The sequence below is a fragment of the Eleginops maclovinus genome, chromosome 24 (assembly GCF_036324505.1).
Source record: "Eleginops maclovinus isolate JMC-PN-2008 ecotype Puerto Natales chromosome 24, JC_Emac_rtc_rv5, whole genome shotgun sequence".
Taxonomy (NCBI): Eukaryota; Metazoa; Chordata; class Actinopteri; order Perciformes; family Eleginopidae; genus Eleginops; species Eleginops maclovinus.
The window spans coordinates 3,797,889-3,823,413 of NC_086372.1; the positions used below are offsets into that span (position 1 = coordinate 3,797,889).

Here is a 25,525-nt window from a genome sequence, read left to right on the forward strand (position 1 = left end):
TATGAATATGCCTCTAGTGTTGCACAATTCCTTAGTGACAGTAGCATCACTCCCAGCTGACACAGGTTGAGCAAACCACATTTATCTACCTCCAGTTGTGCTGTGATTTGCTCAAACAGCTGTTGCATTCACGCAATCTTTGACTTCATCAAAACTACATAAAAAACATATTTTTGTTTTGTCCAAATGGGAAGTTAAAGATTGTACCTTATTTAGTTCAGTACCCTTGAAAGATAAGGTCCAGCTGTGATCACTATCCACTGCGCCAGAGAGCAATCATCAGATTCATATTAACTCACCAGGTACACTCTGAAACCATGTACAATATTATCTTTTGTCCCTGGGGCTGAACCTTTTCCTCAATCAAGGTACAGCTCCCAAAACAAAAGGGTCCACTGTTGTATCATATTGTTCAGAGCATGTAACTGTACCTCACTCACTGGGGACCTTAGTGTGGGAAAGTCGTATTGTGATACTCTGTACCTCCGTGGAAATTGACATGATGTGGCTTTCATGCTCTTCCTCGCAGGCCAAACCGTCTCACCTCAGTCCCAGCCGACTAACAATGAGGGCAAACAGGACGTGAGCAGAGAAAACAGTGCTGTGGACTTCAGCAAGGTGAGCCCCCAGACCCACCGCTGATCCTGCTGTTTACCCAGGGCACTGATAGCTGCACACATAACTGGTGCTGTATATTTAACCCTGATTGGGTTACAGGTGAAATGGTCACCATGAGCCTCTCACCCTGGGAAAATAAGTGGAATTTAACAGCAGTAAAGCTTGTTGTCTTTTGTCGTGTGGGGTCGGCTCCAGCCAGTATTTGGGAATTAACATAAAACGTTGGTCTTAAAAATATTCTTTTTCTTTCCACAGATTGACCTCCACTTCATGAAGAAGATCCCTCCCGGTGCTGAGGCGTCTAACGTCCTGGTGGGGGAGCTGGAATTCTTAGAGCGCCCTGTGGTGGCCTTTGTCCGCCTGTCCCCTGCTGTGCTGCTCAACGGCCTGGCCGAGGTTCCCATCACCACCAGGTTTTACTCTTACTGCTGTATTATGTATCGCGTCTGGATAGATGAGCTGATAATCCCCTGAATGCTTCCTCAGGAAAGGATTTGACTTTTACCCAAACCTGTTGTGTTGCACAGGTTTCTTTTCATCCTGCTCGGCCCTTTGGGAAAAGGTCCACAGTATCATGAGATCGGCCGGTCTATTGCTACACTCATGACTGATGAGGTGAGGCCGAAGTACAACACTTTTAACGAAACAATGTAAACAAAAAGACTAGCTTACTTACACCTTTAGGGCTTAAAGCTGAGGAGACAATTGTCTCTGAGCCACATAAATATTTAAAGACGCTCTACTAAATGGACAGCATTGTGGCAGTAGTGTTTTTGCATCCCTGCCAAGCTGTCTTGTAAAATAGGTAACATAACCAGGGTGTGCTCACAGTCTCAAATGCATTCTTTAGATGCTGCTGCCAAAACACAAAATAAAGAAACCTTTAATTCAGACAAATTAATCTGTGTACATACATTAATGTTTGAGTACTTCCTGGACTTAAGTTCAGTTTTACAAGATTATAAATGGCATTATAAATTCAGTAGTAGACAAACAGTCCTATAAATCAAAAGCCCCCTCACCAGCTCTATCATTTTTTATAAGTGACCTGATCTTTGACCTCTGTTAAAAGCAGGGGAATCCTTAAGGGATCAGCAGAGTGTGGCATGCAAACAGTGACAGGATTTCCCACAGTGCAGCTATGAGCTAACGTTGCTGACCATCATCCGAGCCAGATGCTGCTATTTTTTACTCTTGGCCAAAAAAAAAGACGTGTATCGAAATCATCCTGCTTGAGTATTACATGTTGCTTTGTTGTGGCGATAAGAAGAAGGACTTTCTGTAAATATACTGAAGGAAAATAACTCCCTTCATTTGCTCCACAGATTTTCCATGATGTTGCCTACAAGGCCAAAGACAGGAATGACCTGGTGGCAGGCATCGATGAGTTCCTGGACCAGGTGACGGTGTTACCTCCTGGAGAGTGGGACCCCTCCATCAGAATAGAGCCTCCCAAAAACGTGCCCTCTCAGGTAAACCAATTACAGTACATAATGAATGTACACATTTATTGACCTAACAAATAGGATGAATGTTTCCAAACTGAAGGAATCCTCTGCAGCAAAACAATTTGAGGTATTTACCACTGTTATTGCGTAATGTGTCCCCTTTGTGTCGCTCTGCCTTCTGAGGACTATTTAACATCTGCGTTCCCCCTATTATCCACTGCGCTGTACTCTGTGCTCTGATGCCGCTCCCCAGGGATCTGCTCTCAATCCTCTCAAAAAAACACAATTTGTTATTTTTATCGACTTTTTAAATCTGCCGTCTTGTTTGGAAGAACTACTTTGGGTGATTAGAAAAGTAGTCTTTATTTTCCTGTCTGTGCCGTTAGATAGTCTGTATCAGAAACAGCTACTTTATGAATAAGAGATCACCTGGTGGCAACAAATATAAGACCTTTATTGTTCTTGTGAAGGTGTCCAGTCACAGACAGTGGACTGACAGTGATTTTAACCATGCAGGAAAAGCGGAAGATTCCCCCTCTTCCCAACGGAGTGACAGATCTTGGAGAGTCTGAGGAACACGGAGGACACGGTGGCCCTGAGCTGCAGCGCACTGGGAGGTAAGTGTTGGATAGAGACAGTGTGATTTGTGTTGGACAGCCTCCTCCTCCTCCTCCCCGTCTTGCTGTCGCCTGATAGCTGCCTCCCTGTCCCCTATAATACTATAAATATAGCTCTCTTAGAGGCATATCTTGATAGTTGAATAGCACACGAGTGAGTGCTGCTGTGGTACGGTGCAGGCTCTAACACCAGCTAACAGAAGCCGGAAGCTCATTCTCGGCTATCAAACCCCCCTCCCCCCCCCGCCAAATCCCTCCCGGGACATTGCTCTACTGCCTCGGACTGGTGCAAACTGTCCCACCCACTGTTTCCATGGCAACCACCTCCTGCTCGTTAACACGGTCCCTGCTCGCCGCGGCAGGAGAGCCTACTCGCTGTGGTGGAGAGTCATTTAAACATAGATGCATGAGACAGAGGTTATCAGCCTTTAAATGTAGGCCAGAAGGGGCCTGGTACACCAAATAGAAGGTTGTATTGTGTCTTCACTCGGATCATTTCTGAAAGAAGGGGTACAAGCAGATGACCTCTTTACACAAAACCCAAAAATACTCATAAGTCCTGTTGCCCCTGTTCCATCGCAGGCTCTTCGGCGGGTTGTTCTTGGACATTAAACGGAAGGCTCCTCACTACATTTCCGACTTCACAGATGCCATCAGCCTGCAATGTCTGGCCTCCTTCCTCTTTCTCTACTGCGCCTGCATGTCACCTGTCATCACCTTCGGAGGACTCCTGGGTGAGGCCACAGAGGGACGGGTGGTAAGAAGCAACATCTTTATTGGTTATTGTTGTCTTGAACTCTTTCAAAGCCCGCTCTCTTAAAGTTTAACTGAGTGAAGTATCAATGGAAAGCAGTTGAATCAGAGCATTATTTCCTGTCTTCCCAGAGTGCTATTGAGTCCCTGTTTGGGGCTTCCATGACTGGAATCGCCTACTCTATTTTCGCGGGGCAGCCGCTCACCATCCTGGGCAGCACTGGGCCTGTGCTTGTCTTTGAGAAAATCCTCTTCAAGTTCTGCTCGTATGTCATTTTCCATTTTCAGTACAAATTGTGTTTGTGTAAAAGTAGAATCCTTCTGTGTTTGCTTTCCAAGCGAGTTAGGATGCCATATCTAATAGCTTGTCCCTTCACTCCTGTGTGTTTGTGTGTCTCTGTCTGTCTGTCTCAGTGAGTACGGCCTCTCCTACCTCTCCCTGAGGGCCTGTATTGGCCTGTGGACGGCCTTCTTCTGTCTGCTGCTGGTGGCTACAGATGCCAGCTCGCTTGTCTGCTACATCACACGCTTCACTGAGGAAGCTTTCGCTGCGCTGATCTGCATCATCTTCATCTACGAGGCTCTGGAGAAGCTGCTCCACCTGGGAACGCATTACCCCATCAATAAAAACAACAACCTGCAGACCCTCACACAGTACTCGTAAGATATCTGTTGGGATGTGCGGCTTTTCTTGTTGGTTCTTGTACAGCAAGTAATTTGAACATTTGGGCGTCTTTCACCATTTTTTATAATTTCCTAGAGGTTGTAAAACTGAAAATGAGAGTTCAAGCAAGAGTGGAAGGAGAGACGAGGTGGAATTTGCTCAAAACCCTGCACTTCTTGGGACAATTACTCAGATCTGAACAGAGACGTGGAACATATATTTTTAGATTCAGTGTGACTTACACTTCCAAAGGATATTTTTATCCAATGTTCATCTTTAATTCAGTCCATAAATCAGCTCAGAAGTCATAGAAATAAAGCTCTTTTCGGTAAATGCATATCTACATGGCCTAATTTATTGTGCCAAATGGTGCCAATGTGGATTCAAACATAGCTTAGTATCCACTCCAGCCCTTGAAGCAGTATTTATGGTTTCATTGTTGCATGATGTGTTGCATACACACTGACCCTTAGCGCATGACAGTGTGTCGCTGCATCATCACGACAGATGGTATTGTTGTATGGTAGACACACTGTCCAGTTTCTCTGTGATGGGTTTTGCTTTGTGGTGAATAAATCCCATGTTGAGCATCATGCATTATCCCGCCACATAAGCTGGCTAGTGGTGATGTCAGGCCAAGAGCTCCTTCTGTGCTTTTCTTTTCTGGTGAAGTGGACAGCAGGGGATGCTGACATTTCCCTTAGTAAAATGCCAGCAAAATAACATGTCAGACGCTTTCTTAAAAAGACCCTGAAATGTTGGTCGTGATTAGAGCCTGGCCAATTACCACCTCTAAGACCAAACCTAAGCCTTGAAAATGAGCAGAAATATCAGCCCAATAAAGCACAAACCATTTTTGGGGGTTATTTGGAATGATAAATGATCCACCAGAGAACAATGACGGGTGTGTTTCTCAGCTGAGGAATGTCCTGCTTGGTCACCGTTCTTGGATACGTTCAGATATCAAATTCATACCGGTATCAGCCTTATAATCCAGGGTGGTGCTTATACAGTGTTAGATGCGTGTCCCATGAATTGAGTTTGTGAATACATGAATTTTACTTTAGATAAGAATATTCACCTTGACCTCTCAAATATCCTCCATAGGTGTGCGTGTGTGGAGCCCATCAACCCCAGCAATGACACCCTGCAGTTCTGGGAAGAGAAAAACATCACAGTCTCGCAGGTCAACTGGACCATGCTGGAGGTCAAGGTAAGGAACCCTTGACATGTGGAGAAAAACATATCAAATACCTGCACAAATATAATGCCAAAGATTCCAACCGAGATCTGTCTCTGTCTGCTATTAAAAAAGAGGGTGCTCTTGAGTTGGGGGGGGGATACACACTAACACAGACAGAAATATCATCTGATAACATCTCCTTTCCCAGCCTTTAATTAACACACTAACATAAAAACCCTAGAAAGTTGGGGTTGTTTCTGACGGTCTCTGGCACGGTGTCATGTCTCCCCCACTTAGCTTCATCAGGAAGCGTCAGAAGTCTAGGCGTGGATTAAAAACATGTGGGAAGGATTTCACCGGATTTAGCCGTGCAGAATGGGCATGGAGATAAAGTGTGAAGAGTGGATTCACTCACACAGACACACATAAGCCGTGCCAGTGGCGTAATGCTGCGTCACTCCTACACACGCTTGTAGATGTGGAGCAAATGGTTCTAAAGGCCGTTGGGATTGAATGCAAATGGATGAATCATGTACTTTACAGACATTTAAAGCAGAGGAATAAATAAATGATGACTGGATGTCGTTCACTAATCCACCACTGACTCTGATTATTATCACCATCATCATCACCATCTCCTCTGTGGCCAGTAGGAGTGCGAGATGTTTCACGGGGAGTTCGAGGGCACCGCCTGCGGACCCCACGGCCCCTACGTCCCGGACGTCCTCTTCTGGTGCGTGGTCCTCTTCTTCTCCACCGTCTTCATGTCCGCATTCCTCAAGGAATTCAAGACGAGCCGCTACTTCCCCACCAAGGTACGCAGCACACTACATTTCTGTGAATAATTCATAATAAACACATAGACATTACATCTTAAAGAGGTCTGTTCATCCTTTTTACTCTCCTGCATTAACTTCTCATTGAAGTGACTCTGAATTTGGGTTTCTTGCCTCTGTCTGTGTCCTTTTAGATAATGCTGCCATCTATCGGTTGTTTTATTCCACAGCAAAAATCCTGCAGTCTGTGTGGCATTTCTATGTGTGCAATATCTATGATTGATCATTGAGATGACACTCATGAGCCAATGTGTGGCGTGATCCCAGCAAACCAATCCACTGTGTGCAGGCGCCACCTTGTGGTGACTAACATGTACTGTAGTCTGCAACACTACTGCATAATGTTTTTATAGCTGTGCATTTCATTTAACAGAGATTCAATCTTACAGACTTGGGCAGGCACCGATAACTCCTTAAGCAGAAGGAGTACAGTATATAGACACAACACTCTTCAGTCTATGATTTGCACTGGACTCCTTTTCACTTCTGTAACATAGTGAAGTCACTATCTAAGCACTTCTGTCGGCTGGTTCTCCTACACATTGTGCATGATAGGGCGCTTTTTGAACATTAAAGCATGTAGAAATGTTACAGTAGAGGTAGAAAATATAAATATGAACCTGAAAATGACCATAATATGGCCCTTTAAATGACCAGAGCCAGTTTATAAATAATTGGGCTAGCATTTGTAATAAAACTGAACAAAAAAAAGAACAAAAATAGGTTTTTTTGTATTGTCTACAATATTTGAGTATATCATGGGCTTTGTGTGAAGACTGTGCCTCTCTGTTCCCTGCAGGTGCGCGCCTGCATCAGTGACTTTGCTGTGTTCATCACCATCCTGACTATGGTTCTGGTAGATTACGCCCTGGGGATCCCCTCACCTAAATTGCAGGTCCCCAGCAAATTCAAAGTAAGTCCACATGAAAGCTTGGGTATGCATCGATGTCTCATACTTCAGATCTGGAATATAAAAGGCAAAGTAAGGCACAATAACAATGTAATGTAGCTTTAAATACCATGAATCCGACCCACTGCATTACAGTTGATTGAGGCCTGTTTGCAAATCCAACATGTATCTCTTGTAGAAGAACAAGTACGTGTATAGTCTCTACATATAATCACATACTTTTTCTCCTTTTCTCTCTCTCCAGCCCACCAGGGATGATCGTGGGTGGCTGATAAACCCTGTGGGGCCCAACCCCTGGTGGACCACCATCATCACCTTCCTCCCTGCTCTGCTATGCACCATCCTCATTTTCATGGACCAGCAGATCACAGCCGTCATCATCAACAGGAAGGAGCACAAACTTAAGGTTTCAAAACCATCACCGGCTTTAATGCGGTTGTGTAGAAAACATCCATAAAGAGCGTCATTGTGTATTGTACACTCTGCTGGATCTGAACCCCACTGTCCCATCCCTGCAGAAAGGCTGTGGCTACCACCTGGACCTGTTTGTGGTGGGGGTGATGCTGGGTGTGTGCTCGGTGATGGGCCTGCCGTGGTTCGTGGCAGCCACCGTGCTCTCCATCTCCCACGTGAACAGCCTGAAGCTGGAGTCAGAGTGCTCGGCCCCCGGAGAGCAGCCCAAGTTCCTGGGCATCCGAGAGCAGCGCTTCACCGGCCTCATGATCTTCACCCTGATGGGCTGCTCCGTCTTCATGACCTCTGTGCTAAAGGTCAGGGGATAAACGCACAGATATACAAGAGGAGAAATAATTAGTTTTAGCCCTGATCCTGAATATGCATCCTTCTGTCTCCAGTTCATCCCCATGCCTGTGCTGTACGGAGTCTTCCTCTACATGGGGGCCTCCTCCCTCAGAGGCATTCAGGTGAGCTGGGAATACTGCATGCTGGTGTTTCATCAGAAGAAGAATCAGGGTGATTTCTTGTTTGTATCTGTGCAGTTCTTCGACCGTCTGAGGCTGTTTGGCATGCCGGCCAAACATCAGCCGGACTTCATCTACCTTCGTCACGTCCCTCTGAGGAAGGTGCACCTCTTCACCATCGTCCAGCTCAGCTGCTTGATTCTGCTCTGGGTCATCAAGACCTCCAAGGCGGCCATCGTCTTCCCCATGATGGTAACAGCAGTGTATCTGTGTATGCATGAAGGGAAAGTTACCATGTATTAGTATTTTTAAGTGTACAAGCAAAGTTTTCATGTTTTGGACTTTCTTTCCTACATTTTTCTAAAATATTAGATATTTTTCTAATGTTTTGGTCTTTATCGTGTTTTGCAAAACACTTTTTCATATGTTTTCATGCAAAATCATAATCTAAAAAGTTACTAAAGCTGTCAAGAACATGTATTATTCACCACTCAAATGTCGTGTTCAGAAGTACTTTATTTATCCCAAACTGAGACATTTTTGAAAGTTTAAAGTATAATTACTGCAAAATTGTACTCAATTTCAGTTACTTTCCACTGTATGCATGATTGACACACGTGTGTTTCTGTGGATAAGGTCTTGGCCCTGGTATTCATCCGGAAGCTGCTGGATCTCATGTTCAGCAAGAGAGAGCTGAGCTGGCTGGATGATCTGATGCCAGAGTGGAAGAAGAAGAAACTAGAGGATGCAGCAGAGGAGGTGCAGTGATAGATTACAGCATAGATGATCCAATACCAATTCTGATGACTTAACATTTCCAACACTGCAGTGGAAGAAGCTTCTATTCATGCAGGGTTCCCCTTTTGTGTGTGTGCTTCTTTTGTCAGGAGGAGCACAGTATTATTGCAGAGGAAGAAGGCAATGTACAAGTGCCAATGGAGGTACACCTCAAGTAAGCAATTTAAATGATATTGTTAAAAGTGCAGGTGAACTGTGTTACCTTATGCTGGATTCTGTACTGCAGCTGTGACTCGTGCTTTCTTGTTTCAACAATTGTCGAATGAAAGTAACTTATTAATGCTTTTCTCCTTCTGCGTGTGCTTTTTAAGGTGTGACCCTGCCACAGTGAACATCACTGATGAGATGTCTAAAGGGTCTTTTGGGAGTGTGTGGAAGAATGTCAACCCTAGTGAGAGCACGAAGAAGGAGCCAAGCGCCAAAAGGTTAGCCTCCCATCCACAGATATACACACGTATTTCAGATACATCACACACACGTACTGATTCCAGTGTATTTTGTCTGTTCCAATGGGAAAGGGATGTCTTTGCGTGTCAAAGCATGAAGTGGCAGGTGTTTATTATTGAAGTGTTATGGAGCATTTACTCTTTGTTTTTCCAGGAAAGTGAGCAGCTAGTATGTTTATATAAAAACGGTTTATCTAAGAGCAGCCCTGCCCTCACAGAGTTCCCACGGAGTAGACTAACATAGTGTCTCCTGCCTGCCTCTCTCATTCCATTCCACCCCCAAGCTCCCCTTCCTAACCTCTCAGAAGCTGATATCCCAAAAGGTAAGCTGTTCCCGCTCCCCGTCGGCATGCAGAGTCCTGTGTCTTCTGATGAATGTTGCATGTTGATTGTTCTGTATGATTGGGAGTAGATAGTATAAATCATTAATGAATAGATGTTGATTGACTGATAATCACAGCTTGACCTGGATGTGCATGTTACTTCAAGGACGTTTAGTCGGATTGTAAATGTGGTTTCTCATTCAGGTGTTAAAGGAATACTTCAACCACATAACAGACATTTGTTGATCAGTCTTATCCCCAGTGTGAAAGACACATTTTGCATGCCTGTATGGTAGACAAAGACAATGATTGATGATTTTAGAGAAAATGCATGTGTGTGGGAAGTAGTGGGAACACATCTGCATAAATAAGACGTAAGAAGTAATGGGACAGTTTCTAAATGGATCTGAATGAATGTGGCTCCATTTACTTCAACTTAACCAGGTTTTCCCTTTAAAAGGATGCTAGAAGAATAAGTACTCTTTGAAAATTCAAGGTAGCCCTGGGTGATAAATTGAGCTGTAATGTATGCATGGTGTGTGATCACGATTGATTGACTAATTGTTAGCTGGCAATGCATCTGTAGTCTGCACTTGTGTCTCTAATTCCTAAAAATCCAGTCTCGTTGCAACTTACATTTTCTCCATTTACCTGTCCTGCTTTTCTCCCGTGCAGTTCTAGCGGCGAAAAGCGACACAAGCGCCGGAGGCATGATAAGAGCTTGGACAGGGAGACAAGTTTGTGATGACACCTACTTTCTGGCGGTGCCACTGTGCTGTCGATCGGTAGATCAAAAAACAAAAAAAGCTGTACCGTGCCACACTCAACCACCTTTGTACTGTGCTACACTGTGTTTTTGTCATGTAAGTCTGTGTGCAAGTTGTGTAAAACAAAGAATTTGTTAGAAACAGTATTAACACAAGGAACCGGGACATACACTTGTGTTCTTTTTCTATGTATATCAATGTTTGGTGATACCAGCAACAGACGGAAGACCGGAATTATACGACACTTACGATAGCTGCTGTGTCAATGGGCCAATTAAATAACAATTTTAAACAATTTTTAAATCTACTTTATTTGTATTTTGTATGTTTTTATATTTTTCCAACGATAGTTGTAAGTTGTCCTTTAAAAAACCTGCCGCAGCCAACTGCAGACGTGTGGACTTTGTGTGCAGTATTTAATGCCACTATTGACTTCACCTCTAAAAGTAGATTTGCCATTACTAATCTATTCCACTGGTATCCAAGAGTTGGCTATATAGCAAAACTAGTCATGTTTTTCAAAGTATTAAATATACATTTTCTATATTCTGTATATCTAAATGTTTTGTGACAGTAACAGCTCATATCACTCCATAGTTTCTCCCATTTCTATTCTACAGATGAATGTCTCTCCTCCAGGAAAGCATTCCCCGGACGAGTTAAGGGAATTAGCCTTATGAGTTTTCTGCTAGATGACAAGATCGATCCCCCTCTCAAGCCTGTAGACTGAATATAAAGCTAGAGCTCAAGACTGCAGACACTTACACAGCTAGGCTGGCTCTGACCAAATGTAACAAATCAGCCAAAATGCCAGTGAATAAAACTTTGCACCTTGTTTGTATTATCGGTGCAAAAACCAAAATGTTTTTTGTTTGTATTTTTAGCAGGTAGATTGCATTAGCTTCATGTTTAGCAAACAGACTCGAGAGCGGTATTGGTCTTCTCATCTATCTCTATACAAGAAAAGTGAATGAGCACATTTAGCAAACATAGCTTTTCCTTTAATGACGGTAATCGCTTACTGGCAAACATTTCCATGCTTCCATTAAAGCATATTCTTCTGACGTTCACAACCTGCAGCTTCTTGCCTTGGCTTTTGAATCCCTTTTTCATCCATTTTGCAAATACTGAACTAGAGTGACACTATTTTAAGCTCTACGTCCACCTGCATACTCTGTCATCTTGTCAGTAAGTGTCATCCATGGACATGTGATCTCCTATCCAAACGACCCTCAATATTTTAGCATCTGAAGCTAATTGTTTTTAAAAAAACACCTGCATGCTGTTGACTCTGCTGCAGGACCGTGGTTACTTCTAGAGATGCAATAATACCTTTTTTCTGGGAAGGGCAACATGTAATCAATGGTAAAGAGTCTTAACAATGTATAAAACATAGTATATTTTATTCCTGTAAAGTGTTACTAATATATTACTAACATGAAGTCAGTGTTGAAGGCAGGTTTTGTTGTAGATGTTCTTTTCCCATTGTCTAATTGATGGTTCTTAGTTGTTTAGAGAAACTAATAAGGGGTCAGAATTATATCAATATCAAATATTTTGACCACTTCTGTGTGGAATTCTGCCTTAAATTTGGTAGTGATAGATGTACACTTTCTGTTTGAATAATTTAAGACACCTGTAAAGAAACCTATCAGTTCAGATTTGTTGTTATATTGTGCTTTGTTTATTGCGAATGGGAGCGAGAGTGATTGAGAGCATAAATAAAGATCTAAAACTCTGCTGGATGATGTGGTCCTTTATTGATCCCTGCTTTTGTCCACAGGTAGGTCACATGTCTCTATTCTCAATGCACTTCTTTGTATGAGTGATTGTTCAATATTCTGTATTGCCCCAGCGTTATTCTATATAAGGACTGCAGGAGAGCTGCAGGAGAGCTACAGGAGTATCAATGCTGCCGTCGATGCCCAGAAATCAGAAATTGTAGAGATAATCTGTGAAGACTGTTGGATTCCTGCAGGCCTGTTCTGAATTCTGTTACAGATTTCCCTGAAGCCCGATCCCATGAGACTTAACAAAGGATTGCATGAAGTGATGCGAAGACGAGATAAAGTGTGAGTATATTTACTCTTATTTATTAACCCTGAGGGGAGATCGTGCTATGTTGTGTGTGTCCAATAACTTCCACAGACACACAATGAAAAACTTTATTTTGCAGAGCGGATACAATCATATGCAATGAGAACCATCTACACTACACGGGTTTCCTATCTTCCTGAGATTTCACTTTCCGTGTTCTTAAAAATATAGAAAATAATTTAAAATTGTACAAAAAATATGCCCCTCAATTTCATCTCTTCTCTCTGGTGATGCCATATGGCTGTGGAAGATTCGTAGTTTTTGTGTCTCTGCATCACATTCAGTAAGTAAAAAAGACACATTTAAATGGCATAACAACATGCAAAGCAGTATGGCTTTTTATTCCTCCTGAATATGGCTTAGTGTGCAGCATCAAAGGGAGTCCTTGAAGAGGGTCTCATTGGTCCGCTTGTCTTTTCTTACTGCAACAGAAAGAAAATCACAATCATGCCGAGCCTAGAATTCTGCAAACGATCAGATGAGCCATGTGACTGAGTGTTACCTCTCCCCTGAAGGTTTGGAGGTCATGACCCAGAGTAAATATTCCTTTGCAGCCAAGGAGTCCAGCACCTTGTTCACGTCACTGGTGAAGCTTCCATCTACATGCCTCCTGCTGAGCGCTTCCCCCCGCCTGTCCATTTCAGATCTGAGTATGTACACATGCACACAATGTAAACACTGCCCACTAAGGGTCAGTAGCCCAACAATGTGACCCACCTGCCATTTGAACTCTGATATTAGGCCTACAGTGCAGCATTCATCAGAAAATCGTCATCTTTATTGTAGTTGTTTTCTGATTGGTGAAGAGGGGTGTTTCTTTGATCACTCCATGATTTGCTCATAGGCCGCTTGCACGTTTCTTGTCAAACAGAATCATTTCACTCAATCATCACACACAAGTAAGATATCGATCAACACAGTGCAAAAAGTTCAGGTGATTTATTTCAACACAACCACAAGGGACATCAAGAAAAAGCAAAGAAAGGAAAAAAGGTGGAGAAGCAGCTGATTATATCTCTCTGTCTCTCGCGTCATGGTGGAATCAGACACAGGCCGATAGGGGTTTGGGTACTGAAGAAGGAGGAGAGGGGGGGAGGGAGGGAGGGAAGGCAGCCTACGCTCTTCTGACTTGTCCAGCCTTGAGCCTGGCAACAAAGTCTTTGATTGCCTGGTCCTTGAGGTAAGAGCTCACGTCGCTGGTGAAGGTCCCGTCAGCGTGGCGCTTTTCTTCAGCACTGAAAACACAGTGAGGGGAAATGTTCAGATAGTGTTAGAGCTGAAAGTATCTTCAGTCTGAAATACACACGATATCCGGTAACACATCCCTGCTAACCAGTGGCAGAAAGGACATGTAATCAAGTACTGCAGTTAATACTTGAGAGAGATATTTACTCCACTTGTTTTATCTGACAGACAAAGTTACATTTCAGATGAACATTTTACATAAAAGATGTTTCAGATATATCTTGCAACCCTTTAAAGGTTCCCTGAAGATCTCCAGGTTGAGCAGATATAGCTGATAACACTTCTGTGCATCTGTACTTTTTTGTGTGATTGAGTGATTGTAGCATCTTGCACATTGAATATAACCATTGATTATTTGTTAAAGTACAACAGGTCTAGACAAGTCAAAGCATTTCACAATTGAAATTCTTCAGGTCCCATACTGACCCGCTCCTCTTGTTGTTCATCAGCCACCGGACAAAGTCCTGAGCCTTCCGGTCCTCCAGGTATTTGCTGTAGTCGTTTGAGAAGGTTCCCTCCGAATGTCTCTTCATGTTGGACAGCTCCCGCGGCTCATCCACTGATGTGTTCTCCACCTCAAAGCTACAGGAGGAAACCACTGTGAGTTTACACAAATGAACCCCTTTAAATTCAATCTCCCATTTCCGCTTCTATTTGTTGTTTCCTAATAGACATTTTTGGGCATCATAATTCCTGAACAGAAAGGGTCCAGGGTCCATAGATAAAATACCAAACTGTATTTTCTGTACCTTGAGCTGTCGTCCGCCTCCTGCAGAGGAACCTGCCAGCTGCTCTGGACAAATCCCAGAACCAGAAGGATACCAGCTAGGAAGCTTCTCATGGTTATAACCTACACCACAGAACAGCACACACACAAGAAGAAGAGTTTGCACACGGGATCAGAAAGCTAATGTGCTTCCCCCATTGCTAAACACAACTCACCTTTTCTTCTTCTTCTTCTTCCTTTCACAAGAACAGTGCCGTTAGTTCCTCTGCTTGTCTGACTCTAACCCTCCTCTCTTACTTTCTGCTCTTATATACTGTAATAGAAGGAGGATGGTTCGTCCGCTCAGGTGGGATAGTTTAACCACTCTGCCAGGTCAAGGTGTTACTCTCAACCCATTAGACACGGGCCCCGTCACATCGGTCGAATCAACAAGCCGAGCATTTGTCCCGAAAGGAAAGGTGCTATCCATGCGTGATGCCAGCTGGTACTTAGGTGTTAAGATCAAACAACAGCAGCTCATCCTGTTAAACAGAACGCAGGGAAGATGCTTTAATGTGCTACTGTGTCATCATGATGGGAAGTGATATGTGTGCTGTCATATCTGGAAGATGAGTCACTATTTGTGGTTTCTGTCTGATCAGATTTAAAAGATGGGTGATATTGACCGTTAATACGCATCAGTGGCAGTTATCACCTTTTTACAAGGGCCATTGTTCAATAGAGATTGAAGGTTTATGAAAATAAATGTTCATCTATTGCTACATGACCCTTAGATAGTGTCACACGTCTGTTAAAGGCCCTATTAAGCTTTCTGGGTTGTCCCTTCCCGTAGTGTTGTATAGGTTTTTGTAAATGGTTAAAATCCCTGTGTTCTCGAGAGGTAGTTTCTCCCCCTTCTTTAAACTCCTCTGTTTACGTCTGTGGCATCGTGACATCACTACGTAACACTTTTGCCTCTATTGACTAGCGCTCCAACACACTGCATGTGATAGGCTAAGGGGTGGGACATATCACGGAGCCGGCCAGCCAACCAATCAGAGTTGAGTCCAGTAGGATTTCAGTATCAGGCAACACAAGCAATGAATTATATTTTTTTCATAGCACTTTCATCGTTAACAATTCTGAGGTATAATGCTGATGACATAATGCTAACATGAGCATTAACTCTAATCCTCACTGAGCCACGAGCATAGCTGTTGAATGTACTAATATAATAGTTATGCAGATGTCCCCTTAAGATAAATAAAGAACACGATATCTCAAACATTTCTTTAATTTAAACTTCATTATTTTACAAAACAAGTATTACATCAAACAGAAAACCATCTCATTAACAATAAAAACTCTTACCCAAGGAGGAGTACACTTTAGGACCAATTTACAAACAAACTTTGAAAAATAAATCACATTTTTCCTTTAGTTACAGGTAATAATGTTCAGCACAAAACGGACACAGAATGACTTTAACCACTTTGTACTTTCCTGGCATTAATGACCAAATTTGCCTCCAAAATTAAATAATGAATCCCTTTTAATTCATACAAGGCGGACTTCAAGCAAAGCACCGCTTTAGGAAGTGGCTCATGTGGGTGTAGACGTGTTTATAGGCTGAGCCACCAAGCCCATGATCCTTGTCTGTGTACCACTGGAAGACAAGGGCAAAAAAAGTTATTATTTTAGGCCACAGTCTCCTGTTCTTTCAATATTCATTTTCCAAATGACTCACCATCGCCTCAAAGTCAACCTGCTCGTCACCAGAGCTTCAGAGATCTCAGCGGCCTGCTGGAAATGAACATTATCTAGAAAACACAACAACAGAAAATGTATTAACACATTGCAAGTTGACCATTTTGAGCAAGAAAGGTTAGCAAGAGTTGGATCTGATGGAGGTGTGAGAGCAAAGGTCAATACTTCCCTAACACCCCAAGTATCTATAAGGAATACTTCAACATTTGGATTTATAACATAAATAAAATGGGCCCTTCATAACTCACCATCAGCTGTTCCATGAACCAGTAGATACTGCACTGCATGGAAGTTCTTGGCCCTGGCAGTCACTGTGGTATTCTGCACACAACCATGTCAGTGTTTAATGGTAACAGACAATAGCACCATTAATAATGATCAAACATAAGGCTGTGAAACGTACAGCGTAGCCCACTGCGTTCTGTGACGGCTCCATCATGTAACGCTCTGTGTAGATGGAATCTGGAAGAAATGCATATTGAATAGAGAGGGTCAGGTGTGGGGTGGTTGTTAACATGAAGAACTTACTTAAAAAAGACAAAAGAAATACCATAATATTCCCATTTGGACACCGGAGCGACCGCCATTCCACATTTGAAAACTCCACTTCCAGATCCCAGTACCATTGACGTCACATATCCACCATAAGACTGTGAGACAAACAGCTCATTACTGTAGCCTTAAGTAAAGAAGAGCGCCCTGACAGTAGGGTGAAACATTAACTCCATTTCTGACACATTTGGTGCCCGTTGAACCATGAAATAACACATATGCAATGCTTAAGGATCGATTGATTTAGAAATACATTTTATTTTAATGCACTTTTCTGTGTTTTCCTAAAACTTACCCAGCCCCAAATAGCAACTCTGTCTTTGTCAATGTAGCCCATATCGATAAATTTCCTAAGAGACAAAAATGGAGGTCTTTTTAATCAGCACTTGGTGATGATTGAGATATTTCCTCTGTGTGTGTGTGTGTGTGTGTGTGTACACTTGGGAGCATCTCCAGCACACAAACAAGTCAAAACCAGTTTTATCAAGCTTTCCTGGGAAACAGATGAAGGGTGAAGCTGTTTGTTTGAGCGGGAGATGCATTCATTCGTCCAAACGGCTCCTCGCTTTCCTCACCTGGCCGCCGTTATCTGATCTTCCACCTCATAGGTTCCCAGACCTCTGTAGATTGCGTGCATTATCTCGTCGCCTTGGTAACCGCTTCCCCTTCCGTCAAAGCTCGCGACGATGACTTTCTCCGTGCTCGCCAAGTAGGTGGACCAGCCCACCCTGTAGGCGTAGTCTGCTTTCTGACTGCAGGGACCAGCATACCTGGGGAGAGGGGGGGGGTGTGAGTTTGTCATCTCGTCTATAATTGAATTGTTAATATTTATTAGTTATCTTACACATCTATCAGTAAAGGGTACTTCTTGGACTTGTCAAAGCCTGGAGGCAAGAACATCTGGTACCAGAGATCTGCGAAAAAAGGTAAATGAGTGGATATTTAAAAACAGTGGTGGGAGAAATATGTTATTTACTTCAGATTCAGTCCAGAGATGATTAATGGTTAGGGAAGAAGAAAGGGTTAGATAAGAGTGATACCGCTTTCAAACCAGCACACCAAATGTGAAGCTCCTACCAGCAGCCGCTCATCTTATCCAACGGAAACCAGGGAAAAGCTATCCTGTCTCACGTACAAAGTGTGCTTTCCTGCACCTCATCTGTTTACTTTATAGCAAACACTGGATAAAAATAAGCTGTATTGTGGTTCTACAATTCTCTTACTGTATCCTGCAACTTTGATGAAGGCTCGACTCATGGTGGGCATGTTGATGTCAGCGATCTGGTTGCTAAAGGCTTTATTGTCCTCCAAAACCTTTACCACTACAAATGCAAAAACACAGAACGTTCATTAGGATAAAAAAATGTCCTCGATGTTATTTCAGATTTTCTTCAAGTGTTGTGGATCACCTTTATCATTCCTGTTATCCATGAGAGAATGGAAAGGAATGCCCGGACCTTTGAGTAAAATCAGTGATATTATTAGTGAAACATACAGATAACAAGTGTCAACAATATAATAGTTAAATATATGTAGAGAAACAAAGTATAACTGACCACTGCAGCTCATACGGTAGAAGGAGGCTTTATGGCTGAAGTAGGCGGAATTATACAGACAGTCATTTCCACCTTTAGCACATGTTAGACATGTGCTCCCTTTTGTGGTCCACCTGACACAAACACACAGTCTAAGATTGTATCATTAAAAAGTAAGGAAAACACTTAAAGGAAATCCCCTTACTTGTAAACGTTCCTTCCTCCTGGTCTCCCGGCCTCTTGGTTACTCGAGTAATATCTGTGGAGCAGTTAGAGTGCATGAGTGGGGAGGAAACTCTAAACTCACTCATAACTTCCCAAGATTCACACAAACACCAAATATCTGAGACTAAAGTTTGGGAAAGTGCATAAAATAATGTATTACAGATGTATGCTTTTTTCACAAGAGAGTGTGTATGCAGCTGTGTGGCGATGATGCAACAACTCACACACTGTCTTCATTTACTTTGAGGATGTCAACAACTTCCCATTGTCCAGAGGTTATAGGCGTAGCTGATTCCTGCATGATGTGGTCACAACACAAAGTGTTACAGACGGCGTTATGCGAGTCTCAAAGAAAGAGCAGATATTGCTGGTCTGACACTGGCCTAGTGACGTATATAATGATTGTACTTACTCCGACCACGTGGTGGATGTGCTTGTACTTTTTGGTGTCGCTCATCAACAGGTAGTAGCTGTTTTTGTCTGCAGCAAAAACTGGTTCTGGTGGAGAGAACTTAGAAAGAGGAGTACATTATTATACCTTCTTATCTCGCATTACTCAGATACAAGGCAATGGATGGGGATCATTGTAACTGTGTATTAGTCCACATGAGGTGCTTTTGTGAGGATGTTTGAGAGTGATTGAGCAATAAATAACTGGTGTGTGACATACCCGTCCGATCCAACCTTTTTCACTCTTCACCTCCAGTTTCTGTAAAAAGGAGTACATTTTTTACAGCTGCAGTATGCACAATTAGATGACAATATACCAACTTTTCAGTTTAGGCTAAAACAGTTATTGTAACACAGAGGTGAATTTAGAAATGCTTTAGCTAACAGAGGACCTTTTCTTGATGACATCAAAATGTTATGCCATATATTTGTATGACCTAAGCAGTAACTTTCATTTGTTTCACCTGAACAGGATTCCATTCGAGTCCAGTAAAACTGTAGATCTGGAGGATGAGGTGGTTTTGGATTCTCTTCAGCCACTGGACAGCAATACGTTCATCGGTCACCCACGTAACGGTGGCCAAGTAGTGCTCACTGAGGGCAAAAAAAGAGAAGGTACGACGCTGGTAAATTCCTTTTACATTTCTGACTTAGTTCCCTGGCAATACAACTGTACACAAGGTTTATCAGAGTCATAGTTTTATTACCTAGAGCTGAAAAGGGCTGGAACAACAACCTTAGTAATCTGTGTCGTATCGTTGGTGTCCACAACAAACAGCCTCACAATAGGGTTGGGAGTACCTGGCTGCACAAGAGAAGAATGTAAGATACACACACTGACGAAGAATAGAGTAAAGCGCCCTGGATACTTGTCCCACCTTTGGGTATGGAATGGAAACGGTTGTGGGGTACTGGTTGTTCCCATACCAGGTGTACTCTATGTTGTGGACCTCTGTGTCGTTGAACTCAGCAAAAGCCACGTACTTCCCTCCAGGTGACCACCAGAGGCCTTGGTTGGACGAGAACATCTCCTCTAGACCGGGGAAACGGAATACGAGTTCTGATTCAGGACTGTGGGGGTCGGGTTTGGGTTCAATTACAACTACAACACCTGCATGCATCTATAACGCTATAACGTGTGGTACATCTTCTTAAAATCCACCTGCACAGGTGTCACGGTTGGGGTATAAAGGACCCAAATGCAGTACAAAAACCAGGGAGGCAGAACAGGAACAAAGAGCGAGCTTAATTAAAGCACGAAACCAAACTGAAAACACACCGGGAAGACTTAGGAGTCACAGGAGGCAGAAGTTACATGATAAAGGATGTTTATAACCCTTTAAAATGCACTCAGATCAGATATCATTATCAGGATACTGTATCAGATAGAGATAGAGATACATCCTGTGCCACTTACCCTCATACACCCAGTCCGGGATCCCATTCAAAATCAAATTGGCCTCGCCATTGAAAGTGACTTGCTTGGGTGGCGACCCCGGGCTGGTCATTATGTACACATCATAATCCCAAACAAAGGCCTAAAAGAGAAAAAAGAAGAAACAATAACAAAGAGGAACGGAGTGAAAAGATATTGAGCTCACACACTCCTATTTACTCTGCTCAAGTGTTTGGGAAAGGTTGATCATCTATTACCTGCTTCAAAGCCCAGCTGTCACTCCAAGTTATGCACATGCAACGGATTACTGTATGTGTGTGTGAGTCCAAGCTTACCAGTTTGTGCCCTTCAGGAGCCCAGGAAAAGTACTGGATTGTCTCCGGGAGGCCAGATGGTGTGATATATTTGCTGAAATAAAAAAAGGAAAAAGGTTTGTGGAGTTAGCTTTAGTTTTCATCCTGCATGAAAAGGAAGGATGCTTTTAACCCGGGGTGTGCTGTATTTTTTATATTGCATACATGTATCCATAGGGCAAATGCATAGTAAGTGTACTTACTCTAATTCCCTGTCATAAAGGATATATGAACCAGTAAATGAATGCCGCCATAGCTAATGGGATGAAGAAGAACAAAAACCACTGGGTGTGAAGCCTTTCATTCCATATAAGACTTTCATCGTGCATCGGAGGAATAGAAACGTATTTTACCTTGGTATAATTGGTCAAGAATGCAACATATTTGCGGTCAGCAGACACGTGGTAGTCGTCAGCATTTGTTTCCACCTGTGTTGGGAAGAATTAATCTGTTGTGAGAGTTTCACAGAGCTGTGCTCCTGACATCCCGGACAACTCTTCACTGACTTACAAACTTGTCTTTGCTCAAAAACAATGAGGAACTTCCTTTGAGGGCGTCCTGGAGAAAGATCGAACCCTCAGAGTTACTCAGATACTCGGAATCTGTGCGGGAGGAAGAGAAGTCAAAGAATGTAAGTGATTGATTTTAAACACAGGGCTTTCATAAAGACATCACCTTAGCACTTTATAATAAGGGTTAATGCAAACAGATGCATGCTTGCTGCTAATGCCCTGCTTTATCGTCCATTTTACTCTTAATGGGACCATCTCTTACAAATGAAAATAATGCTGCATTGAATGATACTTGTGAATAGCTATTGAGAGCATTGACTGATTACTGAGGGGGGAAATCAAATGAGAAGTAAGATCCTTTTTCTCATGCTCCTCAGATTTAAGGCAGTGGCTTAAACTTTTGCAGCTTGAATTATCTTTACCCTAAAGCCTGTTTTACAAACGTATGGTATGGAGATAAAGAGGTCCACAAGCAACTCCCGTGTTGAGACTGGTGGATTTAAGAGATGATAGGGAACAGATTGTTAAAAAATAAAGCGTAAAACTGATAGAGTTTTTATGGGCATTTCTTTTATGTAGCTCAAACATTTTACTGTTGACCCCTTACCACAACAAAACATTTATTAACTTGTATGCTGTAACTCCTGTCTCTTTCCCAAACAGGTAGCAGCGTATTAAATCAAGTCTTGCAATGGTTAAGCATGTGTGTGGTCACATCCCATACATGCACTTGAATATGGGAATCAATCCAAGTGAATAAGTAACTGGGGCAAATGGGAAATAAGTAGCTGATAGATAATAAAGTGTCCTCAGTGACACATTTACAGTGTAATTGCAGGTTGGTGTTGTAATCAATCTGCCAACACGTTTCACCTGTTCCACTTTTAACAGGTTTATTTCTCCCACCTGAGATCCACTTCAAGCTGGCAGACTTTGGTTTCATTGAGCCATTGAAGGCATCCTCCAGAGTGAAGGTTCTGCTGTTGCCCCCCTTCTCCTCTGGAACAGCAGAAAAAGCGTTGAAGGTCACAGGTTACAGATATGATATCGCCATGATCATCACCATAAAAGAAGGTAAGTGCTGTAAAAACTGATAGTGACGAGTGGAACATTGCTGACGTCAGTGTTTTTGGGGTGTAATTATGGGGATTGACATAGTGTGTGCTGACTGTTGAAAGTTAGCTTTTAAAATAATAAAAATCAGTTCGGATATTTGCATATATAGATGGAAACGTGCTTTACATTTCCTGTAAGAATGCTGGAGCGATCAAGCGTAACGACGCGTGCGTAACCTACATACTTTCGGATGTGTTTAACGCCGCCAAACCCTAATTATGAATCAATTAATAGCAAAGGCTCACCTTTCAGAAATATAGCCGTGGGTACCGCTATTAAGATGACCACCACTGCTACCCCGAAGACTCCGAGGATCAACTTCCCGATGGAAACCTGCACAGAGTAGAAGTCACAAACGCGCTCCAAAAAGCTGCGTGAAAGTCAGCACTGCATCGATGTGTTGTTAGTATTAACAAACCACCAACCATTGTTTCCGCGCTTGGCTGAAGTGTGTTACCAAAATCCGTCCAAATTACAACTCCATGGAGACGCGCGTGGGGAACTCTAAAGTTATGTGACACGGCGCTTTGCAGTTAAATATTATCCCAAGAGAAATTTCAAAGGTGGGACAATAACTCTCGAGCGGAGTAAAGTTCATCAGGATTAATGGTGTTGCAGTGTTTTGAGGAAGTGTGCCGCTGCTCTTCAGCCTGCTCCAATGACCCTGAGTCACTTAAACCGCCATCTCTGACAAATGTCTGACAAATTTTCACGGGTTACACAACGACAGTTTTTACAGTTGTGAAGGGGGGAAAATGCAATATGCGGAAGTTTTTCTCCATAATAACAGAAGTCCATAACAGGGGCTGGGATGTAGAACATTTACTCAAGTACTGTACTGAAGAAACACACAGTATTTTCACATTGTGGTTCGGTACTTTTACCCCACTCCTTTCATTTTACACTTACCTACTTTGCAGATTTAGATTATTATCACAATATATAAATAAAGTTTGATATATTTGATAGTTTTTGTGAACCATCTTCACTAAAGAGCAACACTGAAGTAATAATTAGAACACAATAATGTAATATATGATCCTGAAACGGGCCATACTTTGTGTGTGTTGGTGCTAATGTGTTAGTACTTCTACCTTCATTTAATTTGAAGTTGTTTTGTCACTGGGTATTTTTACACAGGATGGCTACTTTAAGTTAAAGTTTAGATTACTTTTGATGGAGACTAAGAATGTCTTCCACCTGCCACAAGAAGTAACTCAGCTGACAGTGAATGGCATGACATGTTTACTGGTGCACTGCACAGTTGGCAGATAGCAGGTGTTTGCTTACTGCCACCCAGCTGGTTTGACAGTAACCTAAATCTAATATTTGAAGTATAGAAAATAAATACTAGAAATGGACTTAGTATTCAGGTTACAGGAGATGTCTTAGTTGGAGTTTAGCAGATTAATATAATTACTATTATCATTATTAACTCATAAGGGGGAATTCATGTACAACTATCCAGCTAACAGCTAAATGAATGGCACAGAATTCATATATCTTGTTGTAGATTAAACATATTTTTTAATCAGCTGTTAAGCTTATTACCAATTCCTTCCTTCTCAGTGTCACAGAGTTGATCCGTTCATGTTGACAGGGAACTGTTATTCAGAGGAGGTGAATAAAACTGCTGTATGACCCGTCAACTTCTGCCTGAGTTGACTTTACAGGACTGATGAGAGCTGTACAGGCTAATAAATGACTGTCATAAATGCCATACAATGCATGCACTGTATTTACATAATCATTAATATACTTCCTGTTTAGGTCTAGTTCCTGAAGGCAGCGTGAGAACTATGTCACTGACTGTTGGGCACAGGTTGGAAAACTGAAAAACGTGCATTTTATAAGATGATACTTTCACAAGTGAGCGTCAAGGACACTTTGGAGCAGGGCGGCTAAAAATAAGTCAATTTCAGTCCATGGTGTTAGTTTCTTCTCTGTACATAAGTGCTAACCAGTCATAGTCAATGCTAAAAGCCTTTTAAAAGCTTAACAAATATAAAGCTGGGACTTTATGGGGAATAGGCATCATATTGTGCGCTTGTTCCCCTCACACCGGACATCCTCAGCAAACAAATAGAGAGTGGACGTCTTCCTAATGCAGCTCGGCTTGTTTGAAGAGCGTGTCTTCATTGATACCTCCATTTTCCTGACACTAAACACAACTGAAACCATTTATAGGTGTCACTTTAAACACATTTAGTCACTCCAAGTCCTTCCGAAACCAAAATAGGAGTTTTATTACACTTGTCCTGATATCAGCACAATATCATCTCTGCTATACTCATTTACATACATTTTGGTACTGTTATTTTAACTGGAACTGATGGAAAATGCACCTGAACTGTGACTAGAAGACCAAACTTACTTTGATAACCATTAAAAAAACAAACATTTCATGCAAAAATCTCAGAGAACAATGTTTTTCCAGCCTCTCAAAAATGTAGATTTGGTATTTTAGTCAATATTTTGGGGTTTTGGATCGAGAAAACAAGACATCTAAAGACATAACATTTGACTTTAAGACACTGGGACTTTAAAGTTATTTCAGATCCATTTGATATTATCCCTTTAAGCTCCCACGTCTACATGTTATCAGGAATATAACTATATGTTTACCTTCATAGCAGCCAGTGTCACTCCCAGTACTATCAGGCACACTAACACTAATCTGAGCGCGTCAGTGTTGGCATGTCGACTTCCATCACAGATGTTTGGTTAAGTTCGAGCCTTGAAACAAAGAACTCAAAAGGAAGATGTGACAACTGCTGCAACTTCCCCCTGCCTGTGCCTGCTCACCACATAACCCCACTCACTTTTTTCTGGTTCTCGCACATTTCCTTTGAGTTTCACTGAAGGGTGAAATTCAGAGCAGATGTGGCTCCTCTAATCTGATTGATCTATTTCACAGTTGATTGTCTTTGACATCCTACATGAGCAGTTCCTCTTCCTTTAGTTGTTTTATACATAAAGTATGTATTCCTCTAATGGCACATTGAGTTGCCTAAACCAATTAACTGTGATGCATTAGCTCAGGTTATAGAAACAAAGTACATGTTTTGTTTTGTTTGTGGGCAGAGCTTCTCAAAAGCACCATCTAGTGGTGATATGAGGCCATGCATGACAGCCAAATATCGAGTACCCCTCACTGCAGTGTGCAATGCCTAAATGTGGGATGAGCTCAACGTTTGAGGCTAATTAGTAAACACGTTTCAGGCTCATTACTGCCTCTGTGTGCCTACTTCCCAAATACCTTCTGTAAATCAACCAGTAATTCTAGTA

At 42.3% G+C, this 25,525-nt stretch overlaps 3 protein-coding genes across 9 annotated transcripts in view; 1 reads left to right on the forward strand and 2 right to left on the reverse strand.

Annotated features, from left to right (window-relative positions):
* The window catches only part of LOC134860895 (sodium-driven chloride bicarbonate exchanger-like), a 32,029-nt gene extending 20,006 nt beyond the window's left edge, over nucleotides 1–12,023 (forward strand). For 4 of the 7 annotated variants that reach the window (XM_063877769.1, XM_063877768.1, XM_063877771.1 and 1 more), the window contains 18 exons: nucleotides 530–618; nucleotides 874–1,031; nucleotides 1,146–1,233; nucleotides 1,944–2,090; nucleotides 2,583–2,683; nucleotides 3,266–3,440; nucleotides 3,569–3,702; nucleotides 3,851–4,096; nucleotides 5,208–5,313; nucleotides 5,937–6,098; nucleotides 6,919–7,032; nucleotides 7,274–7,435; nucleotides 7,548–7,799; nucleotides 7,884–8,201; nucleotides 8,586–8,708; nucleotides 8,837–8,901; nucleotides 9,059–9,172; nucleotides 10,192–12,023. In XM_063877769.1, coding sequence (XP_063733839.1) covers nucleotides 530–618; nucleotides 874–1,031; nucleotides 1,146–1,233; nucleotides 1,944–2,090; nucleotides 2,583–2,683; nucleotides 3,266–3,440; nucleotides 3,569–3,702; nucleotides 3,851–4,096; nucleotides 5,208–5,313; nucleotides 5,937–6,098; nucleotides 6,919–7,032; nucleotides 7,274–7,435; nucleotides 7,548–7,799; nucleotides 7,884–8,201; nucleotides 8,586–8,708; nucleotides 8,837–8,901; nucleotides 9,059–9,172; nucleotides 10,192–10,261 — 2,624 coding nt within the window. In that variant the 3' untranslated portion in view covers nucleotides 10,262–12,023. Of the gene's footprint in view, nucleotides 1–529; nucleotides 619–873; nucleotides 1,032–1,145; nucleotides 1,234–1,943; nucleotides 2,091–2,582; nucleotides 2,684–3,265; nucleotides 3,441–3,568; nucleotides 3,703–3,850; nucleotides 4,097–5,207; nucleotides 5,314–5,936; nucleotides 6,099–6,918; nucleotides 7,033–7,273; nucleotides 7,436–7,547; nucleotides 7,800–7,883; nucleotides 8,202–8,585; nucleotides 8,709–8,836; nucleotides 8,902–9,058; nucleotides 9,173–9,477; nucleotides 9,517–10,191 lie in introns of all 7 variants that reach the window. The other 3 variants (XM_063877774.1, XM_063877773.1, XM_063877772.1) reach the window with 2 other exon arrangements.
* A 411-nt stretch (nucleotides 12,024–12,434) lies between these two features.
* On the reverse strand, nucleotides 12,435–14,812 carry LOC134860918 (glucagon-1-like). Its single transcript, XM_063877801.1, has 6 exons — nucleotides 14,568–14,812; nucleotides 14,375–14,475; nucleotides 14,052–14,207; nucleotides 13,499–13,615; nucleotides 12,883–13,026; nucleotides 12,435–12,802 (listed from the first exon to the last, which is right to left on the reverse strand). The coding sequence occupies exons 2-6, from the start codon at nucleotides 14,464–14,466 to the stop codon at nucleotides 12,778–12,780; spliced, it is 534 nt and encodes a 177-aa protein (XP_063733871.1). The 5' UTR covers nucleotides 14,467–14,475; nucleotides 14,568–14,812; the 3' UTR covers nucleotides 12,435–12,777.
* A 797-nt stretch (nucleotides 14,813–15,609) lies between these two features.
* Nucleotides 15,610–25,015, reverse strand: LOC134860900 (dipeptidyl peptidase 4-like). Its single transcript, XM_063877781.1, is given in 27 exon segments — nucleotides 15,610–15,997; nucleotides 16,079–16,104; nucleotides 16,107–16,151; nucleotides 16,347–16,419; nucleotides 16,502–16,560; nucleotides 16,649–16,748; nucleotides 16,946–17,000; nucleotides 17,226–17,420; nucleotides 17,495–17,564; nucleotides 17,874–17,972; nucleotides 18,060–18,107; nucleotides 18,207–18,319; nucleotides 18,391–18,444; nucleotides 18,635–18,705; nucleotides 18,823–18,921; nucleotides 19,081–19,119; nucleotides 19,325–19,454; nucleotides 19,568–19,665; nucleotides 19,739–19,893; nucleotides 20,278–20,398; nucleotides 20,592–20,664; nucleotides 20,813–20,865; nucleotides 20,963–21,037; nucleotides 21,120–21,211; nucleotides 22,028–22,120; nucleotides 22,483–22,570; nucleotides 24,863–25,015. Coding segments are annotated over 27 exon segments (2,223 nt in total). The 5' UTR covers nucleotides 24,869–25,015; the 3' UTR covers nucleotides 15,610–15,904.
* Between the last annotated feature and the right edge of the window lie 510 nt (nucleotides 25,016–25,525).

Coding starts and splice junctions, on each gene's coding strand:
- LOC134860918 (XM_063877801.1), bottom strand. CDS start 14,466: ATGAGAAGCTTCCTAGCTGGTATCCTTCTGGTTCTGGGATTTGTCCAG. Junction 13,027..13,498: donor GCTGGACAAGTCAGAAGAGC/GTAGGCTGCCTT, acceptor GTACATACTCAG/ATCTGAAATGGACAGGCGGG. Junction 12,803..12,882: donor TCCAAACCTTCAGGGGAGAG/GTAACACTCAGT, acceptor TTTCTGTTGCAG/TAAGAAAAGACAAGCGGACC.